The sequence below is a fragment of the Canis lupus genome, chromosome 15 (assembly GCF_011100685.1).
Source record: "Canis lupus familiaris isolate Mischka breed German Shepherd chromosome 15, alternate assembly UU_Cfam_GSD_1.0, whole genome shotgun sequence".
Classification (NCBI taxonomy): domain Eukaryota; kingdom Metazoa; phylum Chordata; class Mammalia; order Carnivora; family Canidae; genus Canis; species Canis lupus.
In genome coordinates, this window is record NC_049236.1 from 3,304,585 (window position 1) to 3,330,399 (window position 25,815).

The window sequence follows — 25,815 nt, forward strand, 5'->3', positions numbered from 1 at the left end:
TCTCACATGAATAAATGAATAAATAAATAAATAAATAAATAAATAAATAAATAAATAAATAAAATCTTAAGGAAAAAAAAAACCTCTCTTTAGGGGCACCTTGGGTGGCTCAGTGGTTGAACGTCTGCCTTCAGCTCAGGTCGTGATGCTGGGGCCCTGGGATCGAGTCCCACATTGGGCTCCCCGCAAGGAGCCTGCTTCTCCTCTCCCTCTGCTGCTCCCCACTGCTCGTGTTCTCTCTCAAATAAATAAACTCTTTAAAAAAAACAAACAACAACAACAAAAACTATCTTTGAAGACCCGGCCTCAGAAGTGACACATCATCATCTCTACCATGCGCTGTGGATCACGCACACCAGCCTGATCCAGTGTGGGCGGGAACTACGCAGGGTGTAGACACCAGCAGGTGGAGACAGACCGGGGTGTCTTGGAGGTTGACTCCCACGTATCATTATAGTCCCGTCCTCCTGGCCTCACGAGAGGCCTCCAAGGGTAGCTTGGCCGTTCCCCGGCCTCCAGGCAGGACTAGACCCAAATGTGCCTCCTTGGTTCTCCTACCTGAAGCTCCCCACCTTCCCAGCCAGTCACCAGGGAGAAGGAGAAATGTGGCTTCTCATCCACATCCATCCTCATGCCTCCGGTCCAGCAGATTCTTTCAGGGGCCCTGCAGTCACCTACTTGGGAACACCATGGAAACTTGGTGTTCTGAGATGTCTCGATCTCACTGTGAAGCTCTTGGGATGTCCGTAAGGCCGGCGGTACCAGAGCTGCTCACACCGGGTGTAGCCCATGGGCCAGGTCTCAGGCGAGGGAAAGGGCAGGGGTGCGACAGGTGGTGGGACAGGGGGTGACCCCACACCTTCCTGCCCGGGCCTCGAGCGATTGGACTCAACCTTCTGATGCCATAACCGAATCCTCCACTTTCTGGCAGGATCTCGGACTGGATTTGGGAGAAAAGAAAAAAAAAAAAAAACCAACAACATGGAAGAGACATGGCTGTGCCTCAAAACAAGGGGATGGAGGAAACACAGACCTAATCCTCTTTCCTCTGTTCTGCCCTCACTTGTCAACATGCAAAGCTGAAAGAACGGAGAGCTGAGGCCCGCGGACTGAGCATTCTCTTTCTTTGCCTTTTTTTCCTCTTCCTTACTGGTAGTCAGCTTTATTTGCCAGTAAGCCAGTAAAAAAAAAAAAAAAAAAAAAAAAAATTTTAATAAACAGGTTATTCATGGACCAAATGACCAATTTATGTCGTAACAGTAAACAGAATAGATTGTTCTACACACTTTCTATAAATCAATGTATTTGATCCTCACAGTAACCCTATGAAGTGGGCACTATTATTATCCCACTTTACGGAGGAGGAAACTGAGGCTCAGGGAGGTAAAGTAACTCACCCACGGCCTATAGCAGAGTTTGATTTAGACTCAAGTTGTCTATATATCTTCAGTGCTACACTAGAACTGACTCTCTCTCGTGTATAGTTTTTGGATAAAACACGCATAAAATTTGAGCTTTCTTTGTTAGTTAGATGTCCCCCCAAGCCCCCGAAACCTCAAAGGCAGTAAGAATGACATTCTGCTCCTGGGGTTACACCAGGGGGAAAGTTCCGGGGTGGCCTTTGATGGGCTCCTCTGTAGGAAGCAGAGCCGGGTTTGCAGAGACAAAACCACTGGTCCCCACTTGCCCCTGTGGTTTTTGGATCTGGGCAGGGAGGCGTGAGCGAGGCCGGCTCGTCCCCACCTTGCAAAGGTGAAAGCCACGTGTTGGGAGCAGCCGCTCATCTGAGGACACACGGTGGCGGATGCGGAAAGGACCTGTAATGCCAGGCTGCTGCTTTACACTCAGTTTGGAACATCACGTGTGCACCTCACTGCCTCTGAATCTTCATTCTTTCATTCCTCTGGCAGCCCCCCACCTCCCCGCACCGAAGCCCTGTGACGATCCAAGTGGTTTATTTATTTTTAAAAAAAAAGATTTTATTTATTTATTCATGAGAGGCACAGAGAGAGAGAGAGAGAGAGAGAGAGAGAGACAGGCAGAGGGAGAAGCAGGCTCCCTGTGGGGAGCCCAATGCAGAACTCGAACCCAGGACCCGGGGATCACGGCCTGGGCCGAAGGCAGACGCTCAACTCCTGAGCCACCTGGGTGCCCTTAAGTGGTTTAAAGGTTAGGATAGGACGGCCACACCCCAGGAGTGTGGCCTTGTCACCTGCCCGCTGGCTGGGTGACTTTGCAAAGCACAGAGTCTCTGCGGCTGCTGGGGGGGGGTGTGGGGGGGTCCATCACTTCGTCATGTCCTCAGGAGAAGCTGCTGCACGGCATGTCATCAGCCAACAGCCCCCAGCTGCTGTCACTTGGCTCCATTGTGACTTTTGGGAAGCAGATGGATGGCAGGGTCTCCATGGGCTGCTCCCGGTTGATGACTGGGCACCATGGAGAGACCAGAGCTGTCTCTGCTCGCACAGGGACTCCCCTGATGGGTAACCTGTACTCCGGGCTTGACCAAGACCTTGTCAGAGCTGCAGGGCAGTCTGAGCTCTTCTGGCGTAATCTCCCCTCCTGCCCGGTCTCCTTCACAGGTGTCGGGCCTCCATGGAGCTCAGAGGCTCTTCCCACTTACTCCTGCTCCCTCCCCTGATCCCTCCCCAGTAAATCTGTACCTCTACATTACCTCAGCACCTGCCTCCTGGAAGACCTGAGACAACATACCCTCTGTGGGCCACAGGGCCACTCAACCCAGTGGGGCCCTGCAGGCCTGAGCCCATTATTACTTCCCAGCTCAGAACTCCAAGAGGGAGTTAGGGGTAGCAGGCAAAAGGGACTTGGGGCCTTAGCCTGGGGTGGGAGCCCTGAGTTCTAAATGCAGTCTTTACTGCTAATTTCTTTTCCCTGGACTTTAGTTTTCCCCATCTGTACAGTGTGGCTTTGGCTTGGCTGCCCTGGGTGGGGGGAAGGGACACAGTGGCTGTTTCCTGGGTGTAAGAAATGCTTTGGCAGCTGGGAAGGACTAAGCTGCTTTCTCCTCCTGTTAAGACCAGACCAGTAGAAATGGGTAGGAAGCTCCACCTGGTAGCATCAGGGTGAGGGCCAGGCCGAGAGCCACGTCCTGATTATACTCCGACACCCGCAAGTTGTGGACGCCCTGCCTGGGCTCCTGAGCATGGCCATCAGCCCCAGGAAGGCAGCTTCCTAAGAGCCTCATCGGGGAGGTAAATAGACAGTAGCTGTTTGGGAAGATCAACCTGCCGTAGAGGGAATCATAGGACCACAGAGAGGCAGTGCCAGTGCCCAAGGGAGGCTGGACAGGCTTCTTGGACAGGGACTCATCTGCTGGGTTCTGAAGGCTCAGTAGGAGTTTTCTGGATAGAGAAAGGAAAGGGCTTTCAAGCTGGACAGGATATGGACTCAGAATTATGAACCTATGTTATGTGTTGTAAAACATATGAGAAAGGGCAGGAACAGGGTGGAGGTCAGGGGAGTGGTGAGAGAGGGAGCTGTGCCTGGACCATGAAGGCTCTCCACCAAGGGTCAAGATGTTATAGCCTCCATATTACACTTAGGAGATAGCTGCTAGTCTTATTTCCCTTTTACAGATGAGGAAACTGAGGCTCTGGAGATGGCAAGGGGCTCTGATGGGAATGCACTGGGCTTGGGAGTGAGAGGCCAAGTCATCCTCCCCTTACTGGGTGGGCTCTCCCCCAGCCCCACTCCCCACGGCCATGAGACTTCAGGGAGCATAGCCTCCTCGGCTCCTCTCCACCCCCAGTGTCCTTGTCCTGCTGACATCATGCGCACATGGAAGAGAAATTTGTGGAGATTCCAGAGGCCGGAGTGTGGGAACCAGGACAGATGCCGCTGGCGCCGCCCCGGGCTGAGACTCCTCTGGAGCCTCAGGCGCTGCCCAGGGGGCTCTGGAATGTGTCTGAGGCCTCTGGCTTCCTCCCTGCAGGCCACCCCCCAGGGGCTGGGAAAGAAAGGGAGGTTCTGATCACCCAGGCCGCCATCCTGGACCTCTGCAGCCTGGGGCGGGGGGGGGGGGGGGGGGGGGGGGTTGGCCTTGGGCTGACTGCACACAGGGGCTCTGGACCAGTCTAGCCAGTGTGCCCTCAGGGACCCCAAGCTGGGACCACTGGACCCCCATAGAGGGAGCATGAATGCTTCAGCCCAGGAACAGAGAAAGGGACCAAATGGATACTGTCCACCACCATCCTTCGAGAAGAAGGTCAGGCATGTGTGTGTGTGTGTGTGTGTGTGTGTGTGTGTGTGTGTGTGTGTAGTGGATGGACCAACAGACACAGACAGATGGTCCCACCCCCCACCCCCGTGCGGCCCCAGGGGTAGCCGCGCACTGCCTGTTCCGCACATGTGGCTCTCAGCAGCTGCACATTCCGTCAGGGACCAGCTGTGGTGGCAGCTGTGGAGGTGGAGAGTGAGCGCTGATAGGTCCCAGGGGAGCAGGGGAGGAGGGCAAGGGGAGGACAGGAAGGGCCTGGGACTAGCAGGGGTCAGGGAGGGGGTGAGGCGAGGAGGCTCAGATGGTTCTCAGGACCAAGCAGCAGGCAGGAAAGTGGTGATGGGGACGCTTGACATCTGGGCTGAGAGCCCTGTGCGTGGGGACCTCGGCACAGAGAGCCCGGGGAGGCCCGGGCAGGCCCAGCACACCCCGCTGGATCTTGGAACATCAGTACACCAATAGGAATAGAAGGAGAAAGCCTCTGGGCCATTGGATATATGGGTCCAAAGCTCAGGAAAAAAGGTCTCTGTTAGAGATACGAATTTGGGGACCATTGGCTTATAGGAGGTAAAACCCCAGAAGCAGGTGACTCTCCCTGGGAGGAAATGCATGGAGATAGAGGCGTAGCCCCAGTGCTGACATTGCCAAGCGAACACCAGGCTCTGTTCTATGCATCTTACCTCATTTAACCCTCACAACCAGCCTAGGCAGTGAGTAGCTTCGTTATCATCCTATTTCACAGATAAGCAAACCGAGGTACAGAAAGGCCTCACCTCCTGCCTCACTGCGAGACTCGAGGGAAGTTTCTGCCCCTCTCTGGGTCTCGGAGTCCCCAGACACAAAGCAGGGGGGCAAGGCCCTACAGAGGGGAGACTGAGTGGCACCTGGGTGCTCCAGCCCTCCCTCATTACCATCTCCCCGCCAGGCCCTGGCTCAGGATCACGCCCACTGGGACTCTGCTGTTTGCCAAGGAGCCAGTCATCACCTCCTCTACAAAGAAGGTAGAGGACCTCAGGAGCCCCCCAGCTCCCCTCTCCATCACTAGACACCCCGCCAATATTTACCAAACACCCACTAAGTGCCATACATTGCTAGGCACTGGAGAGGTGACGGTGAGCAAACCTGACCCGGGTCCTGCCTTTATGTCCCAGAGCCTGACAAAAATTACCATCCAACTAGCAATTCCCAACTGCCACCCTCTCCTTTGGGAGCCCCCTCCCGAGATACCATCACCCCCCAGTAGTCAGGGGCTCGGTGCCTGGCCCAGCAGAGGTCTCATGCAACCCAACTAATTGGAGGCCGGGCCATGTCCACTCAGGAATCTGCATACCAGCCCCGAGAGGAGATGGGGGGACTGTTGCTGGAGACCAGACATTGAGCTGGAGCTGAAACCTGCTTCTGGAAATCTCCCTGCTTGCTCCGCTCTGGGGTAAGGGGACTAGGGGTGTGGGGAGAGTAGAGGTGCCCTCTCTGCCTTGTTGCCTTTGGACTGAGGCTACTCCTGGGCTCCCCAGGGCTCACCCTTCTGCCTACTACTGACCCCCCTGAGTCACAAGCAAATTCTCCTGAGGCCTTGTGGGGGGCTCTCTTACTTCTTCTTCAAAACTGCCTCTATACCCCTCTGGCACTTGCCGATCCTGGCCCCTGCCTTGCCTCCTCCATTCATGCCAAGGCCTCTGTGACTTTGTGATTGCGTATCTTCCTCCGAGTCCCAGGACTGGTGACCGAGGGCTCATTCTTGGCCTTCTCTGGCCTTGGCCCCTGGGCCTGATTTTCCTCCTTCTTCCCAGAGTTTCTCTGGCTGTTGTTCCCCAGGGCTCTATCCTGGGTCTCTTCCTCTCGCTTTGCTTCAGTCTCTACTCCAGTCCAGACCTCTCTCCGACTTCTCCTCCTGGGTTTCCATGGGTCTCTCGAACAGAATGGCCACACTAGTGCCTGGCACCTTCACCCCCTCAAGTTACCCAGATGGGAATCCAGCATCCCTTGGGTTTGTTCCTTCCTCTTCCCCCTCAAAGCCAGTCCCTACTGCCTGGCCTAACGCAGGAGCCTACCTCACACTAATGCAGGATGCAGTGGCTACCAGTGTGGATTCGGGCACCAGCCTCCCTGTGTAGAATCCCAGCTCTACCCCTTACTGGCTGTGTGACCTTGGGGAAGTTACTTAACTTCCCTGTGCCTCAATAAGATGGGACTGTAACAGAAAGTCATAATAACCTCGATTATTGGGATTGGGGTGAGGTTTATTAAATGAGTTAATAGATGTCAAAATAGAACGTATGGTGCCTGGACTATGGTGAGTGTAATAAAATTTTGTTATCATCATCATCATTATTTATTTTATAAATATTGTAGGATGCGTACCATGTGCTGGGCACTTTCCTAGGTATGAAGGGACATGGTCCTGAACAACAAAAATGATTCCTACCTCCGGGAACTTCACAGTCAAGATGGAAGCCTTTTCATAAAAGTTCTTGCTGCTGGATCCATACCCCACTCTTTCCCATCTTGAAGTAAAATGAAAACAAAAGCAAGCAAACCCTGGATGCTACATCTCCCTCCAGCTATTGCCCAAGCTTAATCTTCCGCCAACCAGTATTTATTTGTTGCAACCTACTACATGCCAGGCACTGTGCTGGGCCCTGGAGAGTCAGCCTTAAACCAAAGGGACCCATCTCTGCCCTCAATGGGTTTATCGTCTGGTTGGGGACACGGACAATAAACAAAAACATCAACATACATAATATATACATAATATAATGTCCATGATATTAATAGATGCTGTAAAGTAAGAGAGAAAGACCACAGAGCTACTGTGGGGATTGGTGGCTATTTTGTTTTATTGTATTTTTAAAGATTTTATTTATTTATGGGACATCTGGGTAGCTCAGCAGTTAAGTGCCTACCTTCAGCCCAGGGTGTGATCCTGGAGTCCCGGGATCGAGTCCCATATCAGGCCCCCTGCATGGAGCCTGCTTCTCCCTCTGCCTGTGTCTCTGCCTCTCTCTCTGTGTCTCTCATGAATAAATAAATAAAATACATTTTTTAAGATTTTAAAGATTTTTAAAATAGCCCCTTGGTGGCTATTTTAGACGGGAGGTTAGGAGGGGCGTCTCTGAGGATGGCATATTTGAGCAAAGTCCAGAATGGAGTGAGGTATCTAAGAAGGTGTGGAGGAAGAGGGGTCCAGGAAGGGGGAACAACAAATGTAAAGCCCCGTGGTAGCAACAAACATGAATCCTGATGGAATGGCAGGAAGGCTCTAGTGGCTGAGTGACCAAGGCAGGGCCAGGGGCCAGCACTTAGGGTGACCATGCACATCCCAGTATCTTTCGGCTGTCCCAGCATAGTCATTACTATTGCCTCCTTTCGCTCTCAGGGGTGCCCCAGGTTTAGATGACAAGTTATGTAGTCACCCTACATAGAGACTGCGGCTGGCAGTTGGCATTTTATTCCAAATGTGATGGCAAACCTATGGATGGTTTGGAGCAGGAAGTGACATGAGTTGACTGGTATTTTAAATGATCATGACCAAGTACTTGAAACACTCTTCTGGCTGCTGTAATGCCCCCCTTGGGCCTCCTTCACCTCCCTGGCTGTTCCTTCTCAGTCTCCTCTGACACCTCTTTCTCTCCCACTCAACACCTAATGTTGGGGTTTCCCTAGACCAGGGGTTTTCAGCCAGCAGTGGTTTCTCCTCTAGGGGGACATATAATCTAAGGACATTTTTAAGTGGGGCAAGTACTACTGGCATTCAGTGAGTAGAGAGGCCAAGGATGCTGCTGAATATCCTACAATGCACAGAACAGCTCCCACAGTAAAGAATCTTCCAGCCCCACATGTGCTGAGGTTAAGAAACTGAACTAGATTAGCACTATTCAAAAGAAATACGAGAGTTGCATATACAAAAATTTTTCTAGTAGCCACATCAAAAAAAAAAGAAGTTAATTTTAACAATATTTTATTTAATCCAATATGTACAAAGTATTATCATCTTAACATGTTAATCAATATTAAGAATATCAATGAAGGGTGACTGGGTGGTTCAGTCAGCTAAGTGTCTGCCTTCAGCTCAGGTCATGATCACAGGGTTCTGGGATCGAGCCCCTCATCAGCCCCTCATTCTCCCTTTCTTTCTCTCTCTGCCTGTCCCTTCCTCTGCTTGTGTTCCCTCTGTCAAAATAATAAAATAAAATAAAATATATCAGTAAGATTTCTTTCCTTCCTACCTTCCTTTTCTCTCTCTCTTTTTTTTTAAATTTATTTATTTATGATAGTCACAGAGAGAGAGAGAGAGAGAGAGAGAGAGAGGCAGAGACACAGGCAGAGGGAGAAGCAGGCTCCATGTACCAGGAGCCCGATGTGGGGCTCGATCCCGGGTCTCCAGGATCGCGCCCTGGGCCAAAGGCAGGCGCCAAACTGCTGCACCACCCAGGGATCCCTCTCTCTCTCTCTCTTTCAATTCTGGTGTGACTTCACACTCTCTACACTCAGCAGTTTAGACCAGCCACATTTCAAGTGCTTAGTAGCTGTGTGTATCTCATGGCTCTGGTATTGATGGCATACCTCTAGGCTCAGTACTGGGTAAGAGAACCTAATGTTCAAGAGCTATACAAGTACACCTAATGGTTTGGTTCTGGAACCCAATTGTCTTGTGGAATTCCAGGCCTTCCATTTAACTTCCTGTCCATTTTTTAAAAAAAAAGATTTATTTATTTATTTTAGAGAGAGAGAGAATACAAGCAGGGGTAGAGGCAGAGAGAGAGAGAGAGAGAGAGAGAGAATCTCAAGCAGACTCCCCACTGAGCATAGAGCCTGATGCAGGGGCTCTATCCCAGGACCCTGAGATCACAACCTGAGCCAAAATTAAGAATCAGAGATGCTCAGCAGCTGAGCCACCCAGGAGCCCCTATTCCTTGTCCATTTTGGGTAGAGTTACTCCACCTCTCAGTGTCTTCATTTCTCATTTGTAAGATGGGAATGATATAATATTACTACTTTATAGAGCTGTCCCAAATTAAATGAGTTAATACTTACAAAACATTTTCAGGGGTAATAAGCACCCAGCTGTTAACTGTTTAGCTAGACCCCTCCTCTGTCTCCATCCACACTTACTCTCTGGGTAATCCGTCTACCCCCGTAGTTTTAAGTGCAACCTATTACCTAATGACTTCCAGATTTAAATATCCAGCTTACACCTTTTCTGTGCTCCAGTTCCCCTGTTTAACTGTGCATCCCATTTTGATGATCTGGGGCATTTCACATGAACATGCCCCTCACCTTCCCCTGCAAATCTGCTCCACTGCCAGGCCTTGCCATCTGAGTCATTACACAGGGCAGGTATCTGGTGGCATCTTTGATTTTTGTCTTTCCAGGGAGCGCATGCATTGTGCAACTTCTGTGTTGGTTGAGATTGCCACTCCACTGGTCTGTGCCCACAGTAGGTGTGTGAGTGCTACGGGCATCTGGGATGAGTGCACAGGTGCAGCTGGGGTGACCACCAGGGCCTCCCGAGAAAGCTCAGGCTGCATGCAGGTGCTGACTGCTCCTGCTACCCACGTATCAGAGCGTGTATGTGTGAGTTTTACTTGGCCTTGTCTGTGGACATGTGGGGGAAAGGGGCAGAAGAATGTTATTTCACACTACTGTAAGCGAATGTCCCCAAGCAGGTCTTGAAACTGCAGTTATTCTCAGATGACCAACCGTATTCTCCCAAGCGAAGGGGTGGCTTCCTCTGTGTCCTGGTGGGCAGATGAAGGGGACAGACTTCTTTGGGGTCTGACCCACCACATCAAGACCTTCCCCTGTCCTCCCGGCCCTTATGGTCCATCTTCCAGGCTGCTCCCATTGTGCTTCCTTCTGAGCCCTAGATGCCTCCCTGAGGTACTGGGCCAGGAGGATGGCTGGTGAATCCCTGAGAATCTTCCTTGAGTCTCCCTTCCCAGCGGGAGTCCCCCCATCCAGTGAACAGCTTGGTCTGTTGTGTGAGGGGACCCAGGAAGGGAGTCTTGCCCCTTCCCCACCCCCTTTTTTGAGGCTTTGCTACAGCTTTGGGAATGGAGCCCTCTCCTGTGTCCTTGCCCACCCAGGTCAGCACCGCCTCTGGTAACTGGGAACTGATTCCCAGGGACACCCGCCACCCCCATCACCCAGTCTGGTTCTCTTGGCCAGAGCGGCGGTGCTGCGGCTACTCCAGCCGTCCCCTGGGAGGGATGATAGCCGCCTCTCTCATGTTGGAGTCTTTCCTGCCCCCTCCAACACACACGCAATTCCACCCCTTCGGACCCCCCTATGCTGGGGGACTCTTGTCAAGGATCAGGCCACGGCCACCCCCACCAACCTCACCAAACCCGATGTGTCTGCCTCCCCCAGAACCCCAGGAGGCAGGAGCTGGCCGCCTCGACCCTTGCAGAAATTGGGGCATCGCGGGGCCCGGGCGGCGCCCCCACAGACCCGGGCGAACCGGGGACAGACGGGGACCCCTGGCTTCCCCAGCGGTGGGGGGGGCATCCAAGGGCACCTGCCCAAGGCCACCCAGAGCGCGGCGGCCAGGGCGGCGGAGCGGAGCCGGACCTCCCAGCCGTCGGAGGGGGCGGTGACCGCCCGGGGCCTTCCCACGGCTCGGCCTGCGCGTCACCGCGGGGGCGAGGGGGCGCCGGGGCGCCGGGGGCTGCGGCGCAGGAGAGGGCCCTGGGAAAGGGCGGCGGGGCCGGGGCGGGGCCGGGGCGGGGCCGGGCCGGGGCCGGGGCGGGGCCGGGGCGGGGCCGGGGCGGGGCCGGGGCGGGGCCCAGCTTCCCGGCCGGGAGCCCGCACAGTCCCGCGGAGACCCAGAGCCTGCGCTCGCCATGAAGCGGCCCAGGGAGCCCAGCGGCTCTGACAGCGAGTCCGACGGACCCATCGACGTGGGCCGCGAGGGCGAGCTGAGGTGAGGGCGGGGACGGGGCACCGGGAGTGCCCGGACGGGTTCAGGGGGGCCGGGGACTAGTCCTCCCCAGGGCCTCAGGAGATGCAGGTGTGGGCGACGGCCCGCAGATGTGTGTGGGCGGGGGGGGGGGGGAGTGGGGGGCGCGTGGGCAGCGTGGGCCACCACTCGCACGAGAGCCTGGATCCTCTGCGCCCTGGGCCACTTAGGCTCAGGGGCCCGGGATGGAAGTGGAGTTCAGCTCTGGGGTCTCACTCCCAGTTGGTGACCGTCTTTCTATAGATGAGCCAGGTGGAGGCTATTGGGGAGGAGTTTTCCCTGAAGATCTTAGGAAACCCCCTGTCCAGAATCCGCTGAGAAAGCGGAATAGCCATACTTTCTCTGTTCTACCCTGGCTTGGGTGCACTGTCCATGGAGTACACAAAAGGGGGAAGAAAAACCTCCCCTCCCTTGAGCCAACTGGACTTTGGAATTAAGGTTTTGGTACCAAAGAAAATAATAGCTGACTTGTCAGTGCAGGGGCCTAGACTCCAATTCCAACACTCTTTCTAACGCACACCCTGCTGCCAGCGTCTTTCAGCTCTTGGTAAATAATTCGACTTGCTTCAAGCCTGTACAACAAACTCTGCTGGTACAGTTCTGCTACTTCACCCAGTTCTGTGAGCAATCTAAGCGTCACTTTCCTCATCGGTGAAATGGGTATAAATAACAGAACTGATCTCATAGGTTTATTGGGAAAATCTAATAAGATGATGTATGTCACGGGGTTAGCACATAGCAAATGTTTAATTCATGTCAGGCACCCAACATGTGATACCCAGAGCCCTGAAAGAGCAGCAAGGACTGAGTGGGAGTCTGCAGGGCTGAGTCCCAGCCCCAAATCTGCCGGCAACTCACCATGTAAGCATTGGGACATTGCTTTCTCTTTCAGAGCCCGTTTCCTCACCAATAAAATAAAAGGAGGACATGGAGTGGGAAAGACAGGGGGCTATCTGATCTCCCTGGTTCATCCAAACCTGACTCTCCAGAACAGATTTGAAAGGGGGATTCGGCTCATTCTTAGGGATGTTTTTGAGGAGATTTCATAATTTCAATGACTCCAGTTTTCTGAGACCAGGAGGAGATCCTACCTCAATCACAAATCCTAGTAAAATGCCACCAGCTTCCAAGTATTTATAGCTTATAACAGGAGATGAGGCAATAGGTATCCCCCCTGCATCTTGTACATTAATTAGTTTTGGGGGTATATAATACAATTCCCCATGCAACTTATTAGCATTCTTAAATGGTTTAGCAGAAACTACTATTTAGAGAGGCAATTCTCTGAGTCTGAGCCTGCTAGGGAGAGCGCCTAGCACCACGTGCTGGTGGTGGAGAGGGGCTCTCAAATTCAATGTCATTGGGTCTTCATGAATCAGAGGCACAAAACTGATCCCAGAGAGCTGGCTCTGTCTTCCAAGAATTTGCAGTTCAGCCAGTGACCCGCCAGGTCAAAGACCATGGCAAAGGATGGAAGATGGAAGGGGAGACAGATCGTGGGCTGTGAGGGCACCAAAGCAGGGAGAGGTCACTTACAACCAAAGGCATCAGGGAGGGCTTCTTGAAGGTGGTGGCATTTGGGCAATGGCATAAAGGATCAGTGGGCAGATTTTTCCCATACGGCATTTTGTCCTTTTAGCCGAGCCCATTTTTAGAGACTGTCTAGATTCTTAGAGGAGCAGACCCTCTCAGAGCAGAGAAAGCCGTTGGACATCTGGCAGAAGCTGACTTATAGACCCCTCTTTGTAGCACTCACCAAAGGGCCCTCCCCCCCAGCAGACATCAATGCTTCAATTCAGGGCGTGCTGAACGATGCCTGCTGTGGCCCAGACCCTGGGCTGGGTGTGGGGGGCCCAGATGTATCCTGCTAAGCCTCTGCCCTCAGGGAACTCTCAGAGAAGAAGAGCTTCATGTACAAAGAAAGCCAGATAAACAGTGGCAAGGGCCACGGGACTGGGGCAGCCGGCCTCCCTGGGGTCAGAGGCAGGGCGCAAATCCCCCACACTCAGAGATGTGAGAATAAGGAGCAGGGCATGTTCCATTGTCACTGCGGGCATCTGCCCGATGGTGGCATCTTGGCCCATATGAGAAAATCACCCACAGATCTCCTATCTGAACCCAGCCCCCCTCTGACACATGCTGGGTCCCAACCGAGAGTACAGCCTCTCTCTCCCCTCCCCTTCTGTGAACATTCAGTGAACACCTGTCATGTGTCAGGCACTGGGTGGAGATCTGTGGGTCTTTCCTACAGGATTTAAGGCACATGGTGGCCTTTGAAGTCAGATAGACCTGAGTTTGAGTCTCACTACCATTAACTTGGGCATTTCTGAACTTGAATTTTCTCCCTTATAAAACAAGGATGCTAATACCTACCTCACAGAGTGAGCCTTCCATGAGGAAATAAATGTACCTAAAGTGCACAGCTCCCTGATGTAGCCCAAGGTAACTTCCAACAAGTGCTGCTCTTGAAGGGGTCACCATTCAGTGGGAGGGTGTCATGGTCACAAGGCAGCATGATCTAATGAAAAGACTAGAAGCCCAAAGACTTGACTTGCTGGGCACGATTCTTAACTCTTTGTGTCTCTGTCACTCCATCTATCACATGGTTATTTTTTTCCTAATGTGAAATAGCCTCAATAATACTTAATTCACAGGGCCGTTGTGCAATAAAGGAGACAAGTAAATGTGGAAGTACTGTCTAGAACAAGGAGTACTGGCTATGTGACGATTTGGGGTGCACTGGGAAGAGCACTGGATTAAAAGTCAGTAGACTTGGCTCCAGTTCTAGAATTTCCTCTAATTTGCTGTGTGGCCTGGAACAGACCCTTCCCCTCTCAGTTTCTTTATTTTACAAATGGGCTCAGCACTCCTGAAAACCCTTCATTGGGAATACCATGATTTTGTCTTCGGTTCATGCAAAATGAGAGGGGTCATCTGCAAGGGTTCCATGGGGGGAGTCCCTAAGGGGGACCCTGAGGATGAGTGCTGAGAGCAGTCAGGACTGGCAGCCAGACCACCTAGAAAGCTGCCTCCCCCCAAAGAGACCTCCCCAGAAATCTGGCTAGGGACCACTCGAAGCCCATGGGGCAGATCTTGGTGGTCGGCATATCTTCTCTGGGTCCGTGAAGATGTGCCTTATTTTCAGACTCTCAGACAAGAAGCTCTCACACCTCCCCCCAGTGTCAGGGCCAGATCACAGCCTGGAAGTGAGCTCTGGTTGAGCTCTTGGGAGCTTTAAGGATAAGGGGACTGGAGGGCTATTCAGACAGACAGGAAATAGGAATTAGGAGGGAAAACAATGCTGAATTTGGAGCCAGAAGACATGGATTCCCATGCCGGCTTTGCTCCTCAGCAGCTGCGTAGGCTGGGCAAGCTGCCTTGAGTCTCCAAGCCTCAGCATCCTCATCTGTAAAATGGGGTTTTTGTTAGGCTCCGAGGAAGGAAATATACGCAGCAATGCCAAGACAACTGTGGAATGAGGTTTGCCTGTGAGATATGGGAGTCAGAAAAGAGGGATAATAGTGCAGAAAACAAGTGACCAGAAGAATGGAAAAAGGGATAGCAAAGCCACCATGCCCTACAAGGGGTGCGTCAGCCTCCAACAGATAGTCCCCGAGGAGGGATCAGGCTGAGGGGCAGTGACGTGCGCAGTGCTAACCCAATACCCCTAGAGACTCCTTATCCAGCCCAGGGGGGACAAAGGCCATGTTTTAGTATCCCTTGGCTCTTGGGGCTTGTCCTGAGTGTAGCTTTGTAAACAAGCTGCCCTACAGATCTCAGGATCTGGCCATCTGAGCCCTGGGCCTAGCTCGCTGCACCATCCCTCTCAGGAGCTTCATAGGCCTCTTACCAGTCCTTCTCATCCAGATGTTTGGAAGGAGGCCCCCATTCCACAAAGGCCTAGGAGGTAGGAGGTAGCTTTTGTGGTGTCACTTCTCTGTTCCTCAGTGACGCCAAAGATGGGGCAGGAGGAGGGAGCTCAACATGGGCCCTGCTGTGCTCCAAGTACTTGCTGGGTGCTGGGGCTACAGTGGTAAATGAGACAGACATGGTTCGTGACCTCAGGGAACTTACACACTTGGTGGAGAGAGAGACATTAGTCAAATAATCATATAAATAAAAAACAAAAATATAAAGATAAAACAACAAACGGGTATACATGCTATGAACGCAGGATGCTAGGAGAGGGTAGAGCAGGGGCTATCTAGTGGGAGGGGGAATGTCAGAAAAGGCCCCCCTAGGAAGGTGACAGTTGAGTTGAGATCTATACGGTGGTAGAAAGTACTAGGCAAAGAGGCTGGGACTAGGTGGGTAGACAGGCTGCACCAGAGAATTCTAGGCGAGGGAAATAGTATGTGCAACCACACGAAGAACTTAGTGCATTCATAGGCTGGAGCACAAAGAGCAAAGGTGATTGGAGTCTAGGAGGTGACAGGAGCCAGCTGAAAGATGGCGGCCTTGATCCTTAAAGCATGGGGAAGGCCCTAGGGAGTTTTAAGAGATGGACAAAATCAGATGTGCGCGTTTAAATGATCACTGCCTGTTTGTAGGGGTTTGGGAAAGGGGTGCAAAGGGACCCATCAATAGACTCTTGCTGCTGTCCAGGTGAGAGATGATAGAGGTTTAGTCCTCTGGGCAGCAGTGGAAATAAGCAGGACAGAGGTGAGATGTATCTTAGACATGGAATGGGCGCGTCTGGATGAGGTGGGTGAGGACAGAAGAGGACCCAAAAGTAGTGGTAGCCAGGTGGCCCCGCGGAACTGAGAGAAGGAATGCTTTGGCTGAGATGGGGGCCCAGGGGAGAGACCAGGGGTGGCAGTGGAGGCGGAGGCAAGCTCAGGTCCCTGTTCAGATGTGTGGCATCTTGCATTCTGAAGCAGCAGGGGAGTCTTGTCTAAAGTTATTTGTTGGTAGGGCATGGCCCCCTGGGAGCTGTGTGGACGGCTGGGGCCTGGCTGCCGCCTGCAGTCCAGCCCTGGAGCGGGGTGGGGGCCTCCGGGGTGCTGGCCGGGTGAATGGCCCTCAGTGCCACCCCGCGAATCCCCTCCACTCCGGGAGAACCTCTGAAGCAGGAACCGTTAGCGGGGCGAGGGCTGGGCTGGAGCACCCCCCCCCCCGCCCCCGCCCCGGGGCTGCGCCTGGGTGATGGGGACTCGGGGTGCGAGCAAACCCGGGCCAGGCCTGCGGGGGGGGGGGGGGGGAGGGGGGGAGGGCGCGGTGCGGGGCTGGGGCCTGGGGGGCCGGGGCGGCGGCCCGAGGGTCCGAGGGGGCCTGTGACCCAGATGCGCCCCCCCCCGCCGGGCCGCGCTGCGTGGGAGGAGGCGGCAGCTGCCGGCGGGGCGGAGGGCGGCGGCGGGCGCGCCCGGCCCGTGGGAAGCGGCGGCATCTGCTCTTTCCACGCTCTTCCCAGCGGCTCCCTCTGAAACCCAACCCGCCGGCCCGGCCCCGCCGCCGCCGCCCGTGCCCTCGCCCGCCCCGCCCGGGATCGGGTTGCAGGAGCGCGGCGGCCGGCTGCGGTTCCCCGACGCCCGCGGCGAGGGACGGGGCGGGGTGGGGGGGCGAGGGGCAAGGGGCAGGGGTGAGGGCCGGCAGGCCAAGAGCCCAGCCCACCCCACCCTGCTGCCCCAGCCGCTGCACGATCCTGGGGTGGGACACTGAGTGCAGGGGAGACTTAGAGGGGGGAGCGATGGGCCCCCACCCACGCCTGCCCTGCGCTGCTTCCCTGCCTGGGAGCCTGGGAGTCCTCTGCAGCCCCATGGCCCTGGGCGTGGTGGGGGGGAGAGCACGGCCTGCCCAAGAGGGGACTGTGCCCGCCCACATCCCAGTGTCCTCCAAGGTCAGCCCAGGCCAAGGAGATGGTCCCTGAGCTCTGAAAAATCAGCCTTTCTCTTCTTCTGCAGCCAGATGGCCAGGCCGCTATCCACCCCCAGCCCTTCACAGATGCAAGCCAGGAAGAAACGCAGAGGGGTGAGTGATTGTTCCAGCAGAGCTGCCCAACGGATCTTTGCCCTGAGTCCCCAGAGGCCTGGCCCGGAGAACCCTGGTCAGAAACATCACCCCCATCTAGACTGCCCGAGTGCAAATCCTGACTTCGCCAGTGGCCAGCAGAGAGACTTTGCACAAGTCCCTTAACCTTTCTGTGCCTCATTTCTTCAACTGTATACCTGAACCAATGAACATGCCTACCTTACAGGGCTGTTTTGAAGATTAAATGAATTAATGTAATACACTCAGGACAACACCTGACACACAGCCCTTTCCCTTCATCTCTCCCAGTGAGCCCAGAACTTACATTTCCTCTGGGGTGTGCTGCGGGATAGAGGAAGGGGTCAGAAGAAAGTGGTTTCCCAGCTGGGTCTTGGCCACCTCATCCCAGTACCACCTCTTCCCCCAGGATGCCGCTGTGCTTCTGCCCTGGGCGTCCAAAGACCTGGAATGTGGCAGACACCAGCCCTGCCCCTCACTTAGACAAACCACTTCCTTCCAGCTCCCGTCTTTATCTGTAAAAATGGAGGGGGAGGGGGTCATAACGTCTGCCCTGCTATCAGCATTCTGCTCCTAGTAGGTGAGGTGAGAATGAGGTCGTGTGAATGAGACGCCTTCCCAGCTGGAAGCAATGCCTCTTCCCGACCCAGCCACTGAAGGGGTCATCTTGGCCTGCAGGCGTCTCCAGGGCCTGCTGCAGGGCTGTGGCCAGTGTCCCTGTTCTTTTTTTTTTTTTTTTAATAATTTTTTAAAAGATTTTATTTATTTATTCATGAGAGACACACACACAGAGAAAGAGGCAGAGACACAGGCAGAGGGAGAAGCGGGCTCCATGCAGGGAGCCTGACATGGGACTCGATCCCGGGTCTCCAGGGTCACACCCTGGGCTGAAGGCTGCGCTAAACCGCTGAGCCACCCGGGCTGCCCCAGTGTCCCTATTCTCATTGCTCAGTCCCCTGCTTGTACCTGTGGCTAATCATTTGGAATGTCACTCCTACAGACCAAGACAAGAGATCCGAATTCCACCCCCAGCTTTGTGCCTCCCTGCTGTGTGTGACCCTAATTGAGCAAGTCACCACCCCTCTCTGAACCTCGGTGTCCTCCTCCATAAAGTCAGAACAGATTTCTCTCCCTCACAAAAATATGATGAGGGAAGGTATGAGTCAGTGTCCATCAAAGCCCATTGGAAGCTGGCGAAGAGCCCGTGAGTAAATTCCTGTCGTTGTGTTGCAGATCATAGAGAAGCGGCGCCGAGACCGCATCAACAGCAGCCTTTCTGAGTTGCGGCGCTTGGTCCCCACCGCCTTTGAGAAACAGGTATGTGACATTCCTGACTGCGCTGGAGGAAACTCCGTGCAGGTGGCAGATAAGGTCCATTCTGCGTGGCGGGGCGTATTAATTGGGAGCAGCTGCCTGAAGTGCTGGTGCCCCGTTTGCTAATACCGGTCACTGGCTAGGGAGAAAGGGAATGGAAAGTGGTGTTTACCCTGGTGTCTCACATGTGGTGGCTTTAGGTCCATCATCCCACGGAAGGGAACTCTCAAAATGATCCCAAAGGTAGGGATGATCATGCCCGTTGCCCAAGTAAGGAAACTGAGCATGGCCCAGCCATGGCCTAGGCCTGGTACCTGCCCTCAGGAGCTCGTGTGGAGAGTCTGACTCTCAGGTTTCACCTGCAAGACCAGGGTACTAGAGGCATAGCAGACATTGCTTGAGAGAGAGAACAGAGGAAGAGCAAGTGCTTTGGGGCTAAGACGATGAGCTAGATCTTGGGTGTGGTGAGTGTGAGGTCGGATTCCCAGGAAAGCTGGTCTAGGAGGCGGTGGGTACGCAGAGCGGCATTCTGGTGATGGTGCACGGAAGCCACGGAGGTAGCTGAGACCTCCCGGGGAGAATGTGCCGAGCGAGGAAAGGGAGCCAGCACCCACTGGGGAGCAGCCCCATTTTAAGGGACAGGCAAAGCAAGGTGAATGAAGAAGCCAGAAAAAGCGCTGTCGTGGAAGTCCAGGGAAGGAGGGGTTTCGGGGAAGGATGCTCAGCAGTGCGGTGGGCATGCAGACTAAAATGGGAGCGAAGAGAATCTGTTCGTTTGGGAGATGTTGGCCGAAGCAGAAGCCCAACTGCAGGCAGTGGTGGGGTGGGAGGAAGACAGGGACATTGAGGCGATAAGGGCTGATGACACCACAGGGAGGTGAGTGAGAGGCCCGCTGGAGGCCTTCACTCTCTGTCTTCTATACACACAGGGCTCCTCCAAGCTGGAGAAGGCCGAGGTCCTGCAGATGACAGTGGATCACTTGAAAATGCTCCACGCCACCGGTGGGACAGGTACCAATGCTCTTCTCTCCCGGGAGTCATTCATGAAACAAATATTTGGGGGCGAGGCCCTGCGGGGCCACTAGTGAGCAAAGTAGCCGTGGTCCCTGCTCTCCCGGAGCCCATGGTCTGTGGTGGGGCTGGAGCAGGGCCCAGGTGCAGCAGTCACATAGCTTGTCTCCTCTCTCAGCATCGCCCTCTCCACTGGCAGTGTCCCCATTGGTCCCAACCGTGTCCTCAACTCCGCTCCTTCTAGCTTTAGCCCTTGGAGGAGCTCTGCCCCTGTGTGGGGTCCCCCACCTTAGTCCCCACCCTCCTCAAGCATTGGCCTGAATGAACTCATTCTCACTGGGATCCCCGTTGAAACCCTGGGAGGGGCCTGCCTGAGTTGTTTAGCCACAGCTGTCCAGTGGTGTGCCTTCTGAGCTGGTGCTGGGGTCATACTGTGTCCTGAGCAGCGCTGGGATCACGTGTCATGCTCACGGTTGAAGATCTGTGGTGGGATCGTAGTAGAACACAAATGTTAACTCGTGCCGTTATTTTGAGCTGGTCTGTTATAACGAAGTCATGAAACTATGGCTTTAAAAAGACTTCGGGACAGATGGAAATTCTGTGTACGTGGAGCCTCTCTGTATATTTTGGTGATTTCACAATTGAGAAATCTTGAAAGCGCCACAGACCTAGGCCACAAAGACCAAAGTCCTGAAACCTTAACTTGGCCACCTTTGGAGGGGACAGGTGCATTTCAAGTGACCCAGCCTGGTGCCTCTCAGGCTTCAGTGAGCCGCAGTATCTTCCGGGGACAGACAGCCCTGGGGCACACCCCAGAGATTCTGAGCCAGGAGGCCTGGCCTGGAGGTTAGGAATTTGCAAGTTTAGCAAGCACGCCTGATGACCCTGATGCAGGTGGTCACTTTGAGAACTTCTGCCAAAGGAATGCATGGCCAACAGTGAAAACTTCTGATTCTAATCAACCAGCGGGAGAGATCTTTCCAACTACATATACGGTTATCCGGTTCAAAGAAAAATAGTGACTAATGTTTTGGCCAGCATTTTATAGTTTCAAAGTGCTTCCACCAATGTTATCTCATCTGATTCTGACAAGAATCTCGAGGCTGGGGGTTGTTGGCATCACCCTTCTCTTGCCAAGAGCTAACGGGAGGACAGGCCTGTGGCTTAGAGCACCGGCTTTGGGTTAGAATCCTGAATTGAATTGATTCGAATCCCATGAGTTGTGGATTTGGTTCTATTACTTGCTAGCTTTGTGGCCTTTGACAAATGATTTAACTTCTCTATGCCTCAGGGTTCTCATCTCTGAAATGGGAATAATGATAGGATTATTTTCCTGAGAATTATCAGATCATGCAAATTGAGTACTTCCTAGGAACTCAGAAAACGTTTATTGGAAAAGAATAGCAAACGCAAAAACTGAAGGGATTTATTCCAAGTCGCATAGCTAAGTATTCAGCAGAGTGAGGCCTTGCCTGTCCCTCTGTGGGAGCTTCAGCCATGAACCAGGGACCAGATATTTGCTGCCAGAGTCATGAGGCCAGTGCTCATGGAGGCTGTTCTGTCTTTTTTATTTTTTTAAGATTTTATTTATTTATTCATGCGAGACACACAGAGAGAGGCAGAGACACCGGCAGAGGGAGAAGTGGGCTCCCTGTGGGGAGCCCAATTTGGGACTCAATCCCAGGACCCCAGGATCAGGACCTGAGCCAAAGGCAGACACTCAACCACTGAGCCACCCAGGTGCCCCCTATTCTGTCTTTGCACAAAAGGTGGTTTTGGAGAGGGGCAGGTGGAAAGGCAGCAAGAACGAAATACCTCGGTGGACAATCCATCAGGTCAGACCTCACTGACACCAAACTGAGGAGCCCAGCCTGATGGCGGCAGCTGGGGACCAAAGTGGGGTCCTGCTTTCCTGACTGCCCTCAGGCTAACAGACAAACTCAGATGCCAACAGGAGCCACACCAGTGGTATGCGGTTGACCCTTGAACAACACATATTTGAATAGTGCCAGTCTGCTTACATGCAGTTTTTGACCTAAGTGGAAACATTTTTGGAGATTTGCAACTGTTTGAAAAAAAAATTGCTGGGATGCCTGGGTGGCTCAGCAGTTGGGTATCTGCCTTCGGCTCAGGGTGTGATCCCAGGATCCGGGATCAAGTCCCACATCGATATCACTGTATCAAAACTTCCTCACACAAACACTTACAGAACACACGTGGTGCCATTTGCAGTGGAGAGAAGTGTAAATGGAGAGATGCAGTCTAATCCTAACGGCCTAAAGTTAACCATAGTCTATACCTACTGTACTACAGTGATAATTTCCTAGCCCCCTCCTGATGCTATTGGGGTGAGCTCGGGTGCTGCGAGTATCTGCTTAAGACGCCGTGTGGCCCTCCTCGTCTCCCCCTGAGCCCTTTGTCTCCCCAGTAAATTGCTATCACAGTAAAAAGTGATCTCTGGTGGTTCTAACTACTAGTTTTTTGGGGAGGAGTCAAAAATTTCCTCGGTTTTCAATTGCGCTGGGGGAGGATCGGTGCCCCCAGCCCCCATGTTGTTCAAGGGTCAGGTGTAAATGATGGCTAACCTTGAGTTCATGGACTATTTCTGGGCACCGTTGCCTTCAATCTCACTCTCACCGCCCTGGTGCAACCATCATTACCATATGCCCATCTGACAGTCAAGGAAATTGAGGCTTCGAGATGTGTCCACGGTTGGGCAGCTGGTTAGGTGGCAGGGCTGGGATTTGAACTCAGCTCTCCTGGCCTCCAGAGACCTCAGGCTTCAATGTGACACTGTGTCACCTTCTCTGAGGAGAGCCCCGGCTCTGATGATTCTGATGGCTGAAGCCGCCACCTCCCAGCATCCACCCCCGCCAGCAGGCAGGGTTGCTCTACACTTCCGCAGGCACAGGCCTTTCACACCTGGCAAGCGTCCGCTTAAATGACATCTTGGTCGCCAAGTTTTTCTCTGCGTTGATCTTGAATTTCGATGAAAACGGTACTCTAGATTTGATCATGCCTCGGAGTTCAGGGAATTCATTTGATCCTCACTACACACCCCCTCTAGCCCAGGTAGGGGTCACTATTCCCAGTTTACAGATGTGGAGACTGGGGCTCAGAAAGGTGAGGTGGGTGGCATGCCCAAGGCCACATGGGTGTGACCCCAGGATCAGCACTTGCCCCCCACCTGGCAGGCCCTCATCACGCCTCGCTTTGCAGGATTCTTTGATGCCCGGGCCCTGGCGGTGGACTTCCGGAGCATCGGTTTTCGGGAGTGCCTCACCGAGGTCATCAGGTACCTGGGGGTCCTGGAAGGGCCGAGCAGCCGTGCAGACCCCGTCCGGATTCGTCTTCTCTCACACCTCAACAGCTACGCAGCCGAGATGGAGCCTGCTCCCACACCCACTGGCCCCCTGGCCTTCCCTGCCTGGCCCTGGTCCTTCTTCCATAGCTGTCCTGGGCTGTCAGCCCCAAGCAACCAGCTCACCATCCTGGGAAGAGTGCCCGGTCCCATCCTCCCCAGCGCCTCCTCTCTGGCTTACCCCATCCCAGCGCTCCGAACCCCTCCTGTGCGCAGAGCCGCGGGCGCTGTCCTGCCAGCCCGGAGGAATTTGCTGCCCAGTCGAGGGGCATCTTCCACGCGGAGGGCCCGCCCCCTGGAGAGGCCAGCTGCCCCCCTGCCCGTGGCACCCAGCATCAGGGCTGCCAGGAGCAGCCACGTGGCACCCCTCCTACGATCTTCTTCCCCCGTGCCCCCTGGCATCGTGGGGTCCCCCACTTATGTGGCCGTTCCTGCCGCCAGGCCCTCTTCCCCAGGGGCAGCTGGGAGGCCAGGAGTGCTCTGCCCCTCCTGGGTCTCCGAAATCACTGAAATCGGGGCTTTCTGAGCTGGTTTCTCCCCAGGCGTGAGGAGGGTTCTTCATCCAGGAGCTCTAAAAACAAGTGCTGTCTCCTGCCCTGCTCCCTGGCCTGGCTCACCTATCTGTGAAGGCATCTTCCTCACCCATCAGAGGCCCCTTCCGCCTCGGCCCATCTCCCCTCCTGGTTGCCCGGCCCGGCTTGTCGACCCAGCTCTCCTGGAGCTCTTCCGATCTCTGAGGCCTGGTCTCATTCCTTACCTGGGACAAACAAGTCCTAGGAGAGCCCCCACAAGCTTTGCCCAGACTCTCTCCTGCCCCTGCACATGGGGGGCAGCAGGCATGAACCTAAGGTCTGGGAACAGGGCTTCAGGCAGGCTGCTTGCCTCGAGAGCTCAGAACCCAGCCTGGGCAGTGATTGACTGGTGCAGCCTTCCCAGGCCCCCAGGGCCTGAACCTAGTGTCTGCCTCACTTCCGGAGACAGCAACCGAGCAGGGGCCTCAGAGCAGTCTCTGGGGAACCCCGTCTGCCCCTGCCCACCCCATGGCAGTGAACCACAGGACAGGCCCCCGCTGTGCACCACACCCAAGGCCCGGGGTTAGGGGCCCAGGAGGGCCTGCTCGGGCCATCTTCCTCACTGCAGACACCTACCCTCCAGCTGACCCACAGTTCCCTGCATAGAGACGGGAGGTTTCCGGGCAGCAATTAGGCTCTAACACAGGGCGTCCTTAACCACTGGGCCTGGGACGGTGCTCCCAGACAAGAGCCAGGATTGAGCAGAGAACCCAGCTCCCTGCCTCTCGCACCATCACCATCCTCCAGATGCACGGTCCCTGTTTGGGTGCACGGCGCGGAGGGTCAGGTTCCCATGTGATGGCGCCCCGAGAGGAGCCCCCTTGGGACTCAGCCCCAGACGTCTGTGCTGCCTGGTTTCCATCCGGCTTACAGAGCCTAGACTGTGGGACAGCCAAGGGCTGTCCGGCTGGACAAAAATAACCACGAGGAGGGGCGAGAGGAAGGACAGTCAGAGGCGGCTCTCGGCCCTTCAAGGTCACATGGTGGGTCAAGGGCCTGAGATCCTGTTCCCCCAGGATGCCACGCAGCCGGCTCCACTCGGAGGCCGTTTCGTGACCCGGGCCCTGGCCGCTTCTCCTCTAGCGGAGGGAACAAATGGTGGCCTGGCAACCATTCCCAGTGGGACAGAGGAGACTGGACGAGATTGGGGCAGACCCGGGACTGACGTTCAGCTGGGCCAGTGTTGCCAGACCAGTTGTTAAAATGTAGAACCACTTTTGTGCTTGTTGGCAAATATCTGCTTCCCTTGAGCACCTCTAAGGGCCCCCCCACCCTGTGTGGCTTCCCCCGGGACCCCGTGCTGATTGATGACCACCGGGCCCACCCGAGGCCGTGGCATCCTCCAGCTGGCAATTCCTTGGTGCTTATTCGCGCTGGTTATTAAATACTTCTTTCGAATGTCACCCCTGGGAAGGTGCTTTCAGCCCCGCCCTTTGATGAAACTATGCTCCCCGGAGACTAAATTGAGGAGGAGGTCCTTGGGCTCAGAAATAGAGTTTGTGAAAACCCTAGGGGGAAAGGGCCCTTTTTGGAGAAATGGGGCAGAAGGCAGAGATCACTTAAATGACCCAGAAATCTCTTTTGAAAAGGCAAATTCCTCCAGGAGGCATGAAGAGCTAGCGTATCCTTTGCACAGTGTTTGTTCGATCAGATTTCTGTCCTCCCGGAGGCATCTGAGATGTGCAGCAGGGGGGAGAGAGGGCATCATTTCAGGGAGTGGGTCCCCGGCCACGAGTGCTCCTGGGGGAGGCGGACAGGGAGGGCAGGGCAAGTCAGCAGGCTCCCAGGGGTTGGCAGAGGAGGTGGCACGAAGCAGAGCCTGACCAGTTTGGCAACTTCACAGGCTGAGAATATGGGAAACCCATATCCATGTTTCTAGGACCCAATTCCAGAAGAATCTGTTGACCCCCACTGAACGAGGTGGAAATGGACCAGCATCTGAGTTGATCTTGGGTTCACTCTCCCCAAGAGATGGTGGTGGGGGTTGGGGGTGGGGGGTGATGATGTATTTGTTTTCGTGGTTGAGGACTTATGTATCCTTTGTTTCTATTCCCAAGCCTTTCTGGTGTCCCTGACTCCTACCCCCTTTCTGGGGCTGTAGCAGGCATCCAATAAAATTGTTTTAGTTCTTCTAAAAACCTCTGGAAGATTCTACTTCTTAATATCTCTGGAGTCCATCCACTTCTCTCTGAACCCACGCCTATCACCGTGGTCTGGCCACTGCCCCTGCCCCCAGATCACTGCCCTCCACAAAGTCACCTTGCTTCCCTCTTGCTTCGTCACTCAGTTCTCAAGACAACCAGGGAGCACTTTAGACAGACCCATCATATCACATCAACTCTGTTATGAGAACCCTTTTTCATTACCCTTCCTCTGC

The 25,815-nt window shown here is 54.3% G+C and overlaps 1 protein-coding gene across 1 annotated transcript; it reads left to right on the forward strand.

Annotated features, from left to right (window-relative positions):
* The first annotated feature begins 11,016 nt into the window (after positions 1–11,016).
* Positions 11,017–25,580, forward strand: HEYL (hes related family bHLH transcription factor with YRPW motif like). Its single transcript, XM_038557807.1, has 5 exons — positions 11,017–11,159; positions 17,096–17,162; positions 18,414–18,497; positions 19,424–19,505; positions 22,725–25,580. Exons 1-5 carry the CDS (start codon positions 11,080–11,082, stop codon positions 23,390–23,392), a joined length of 981 nt encoding a protein of 326 aa, XP_038413735.1. The 5' UTR covers positions 11,017–11,079; the 3' UTR covers positions 23,393–25,580.
* Positions 25,581–25,815: the final 235 nt, after the last annotated feature.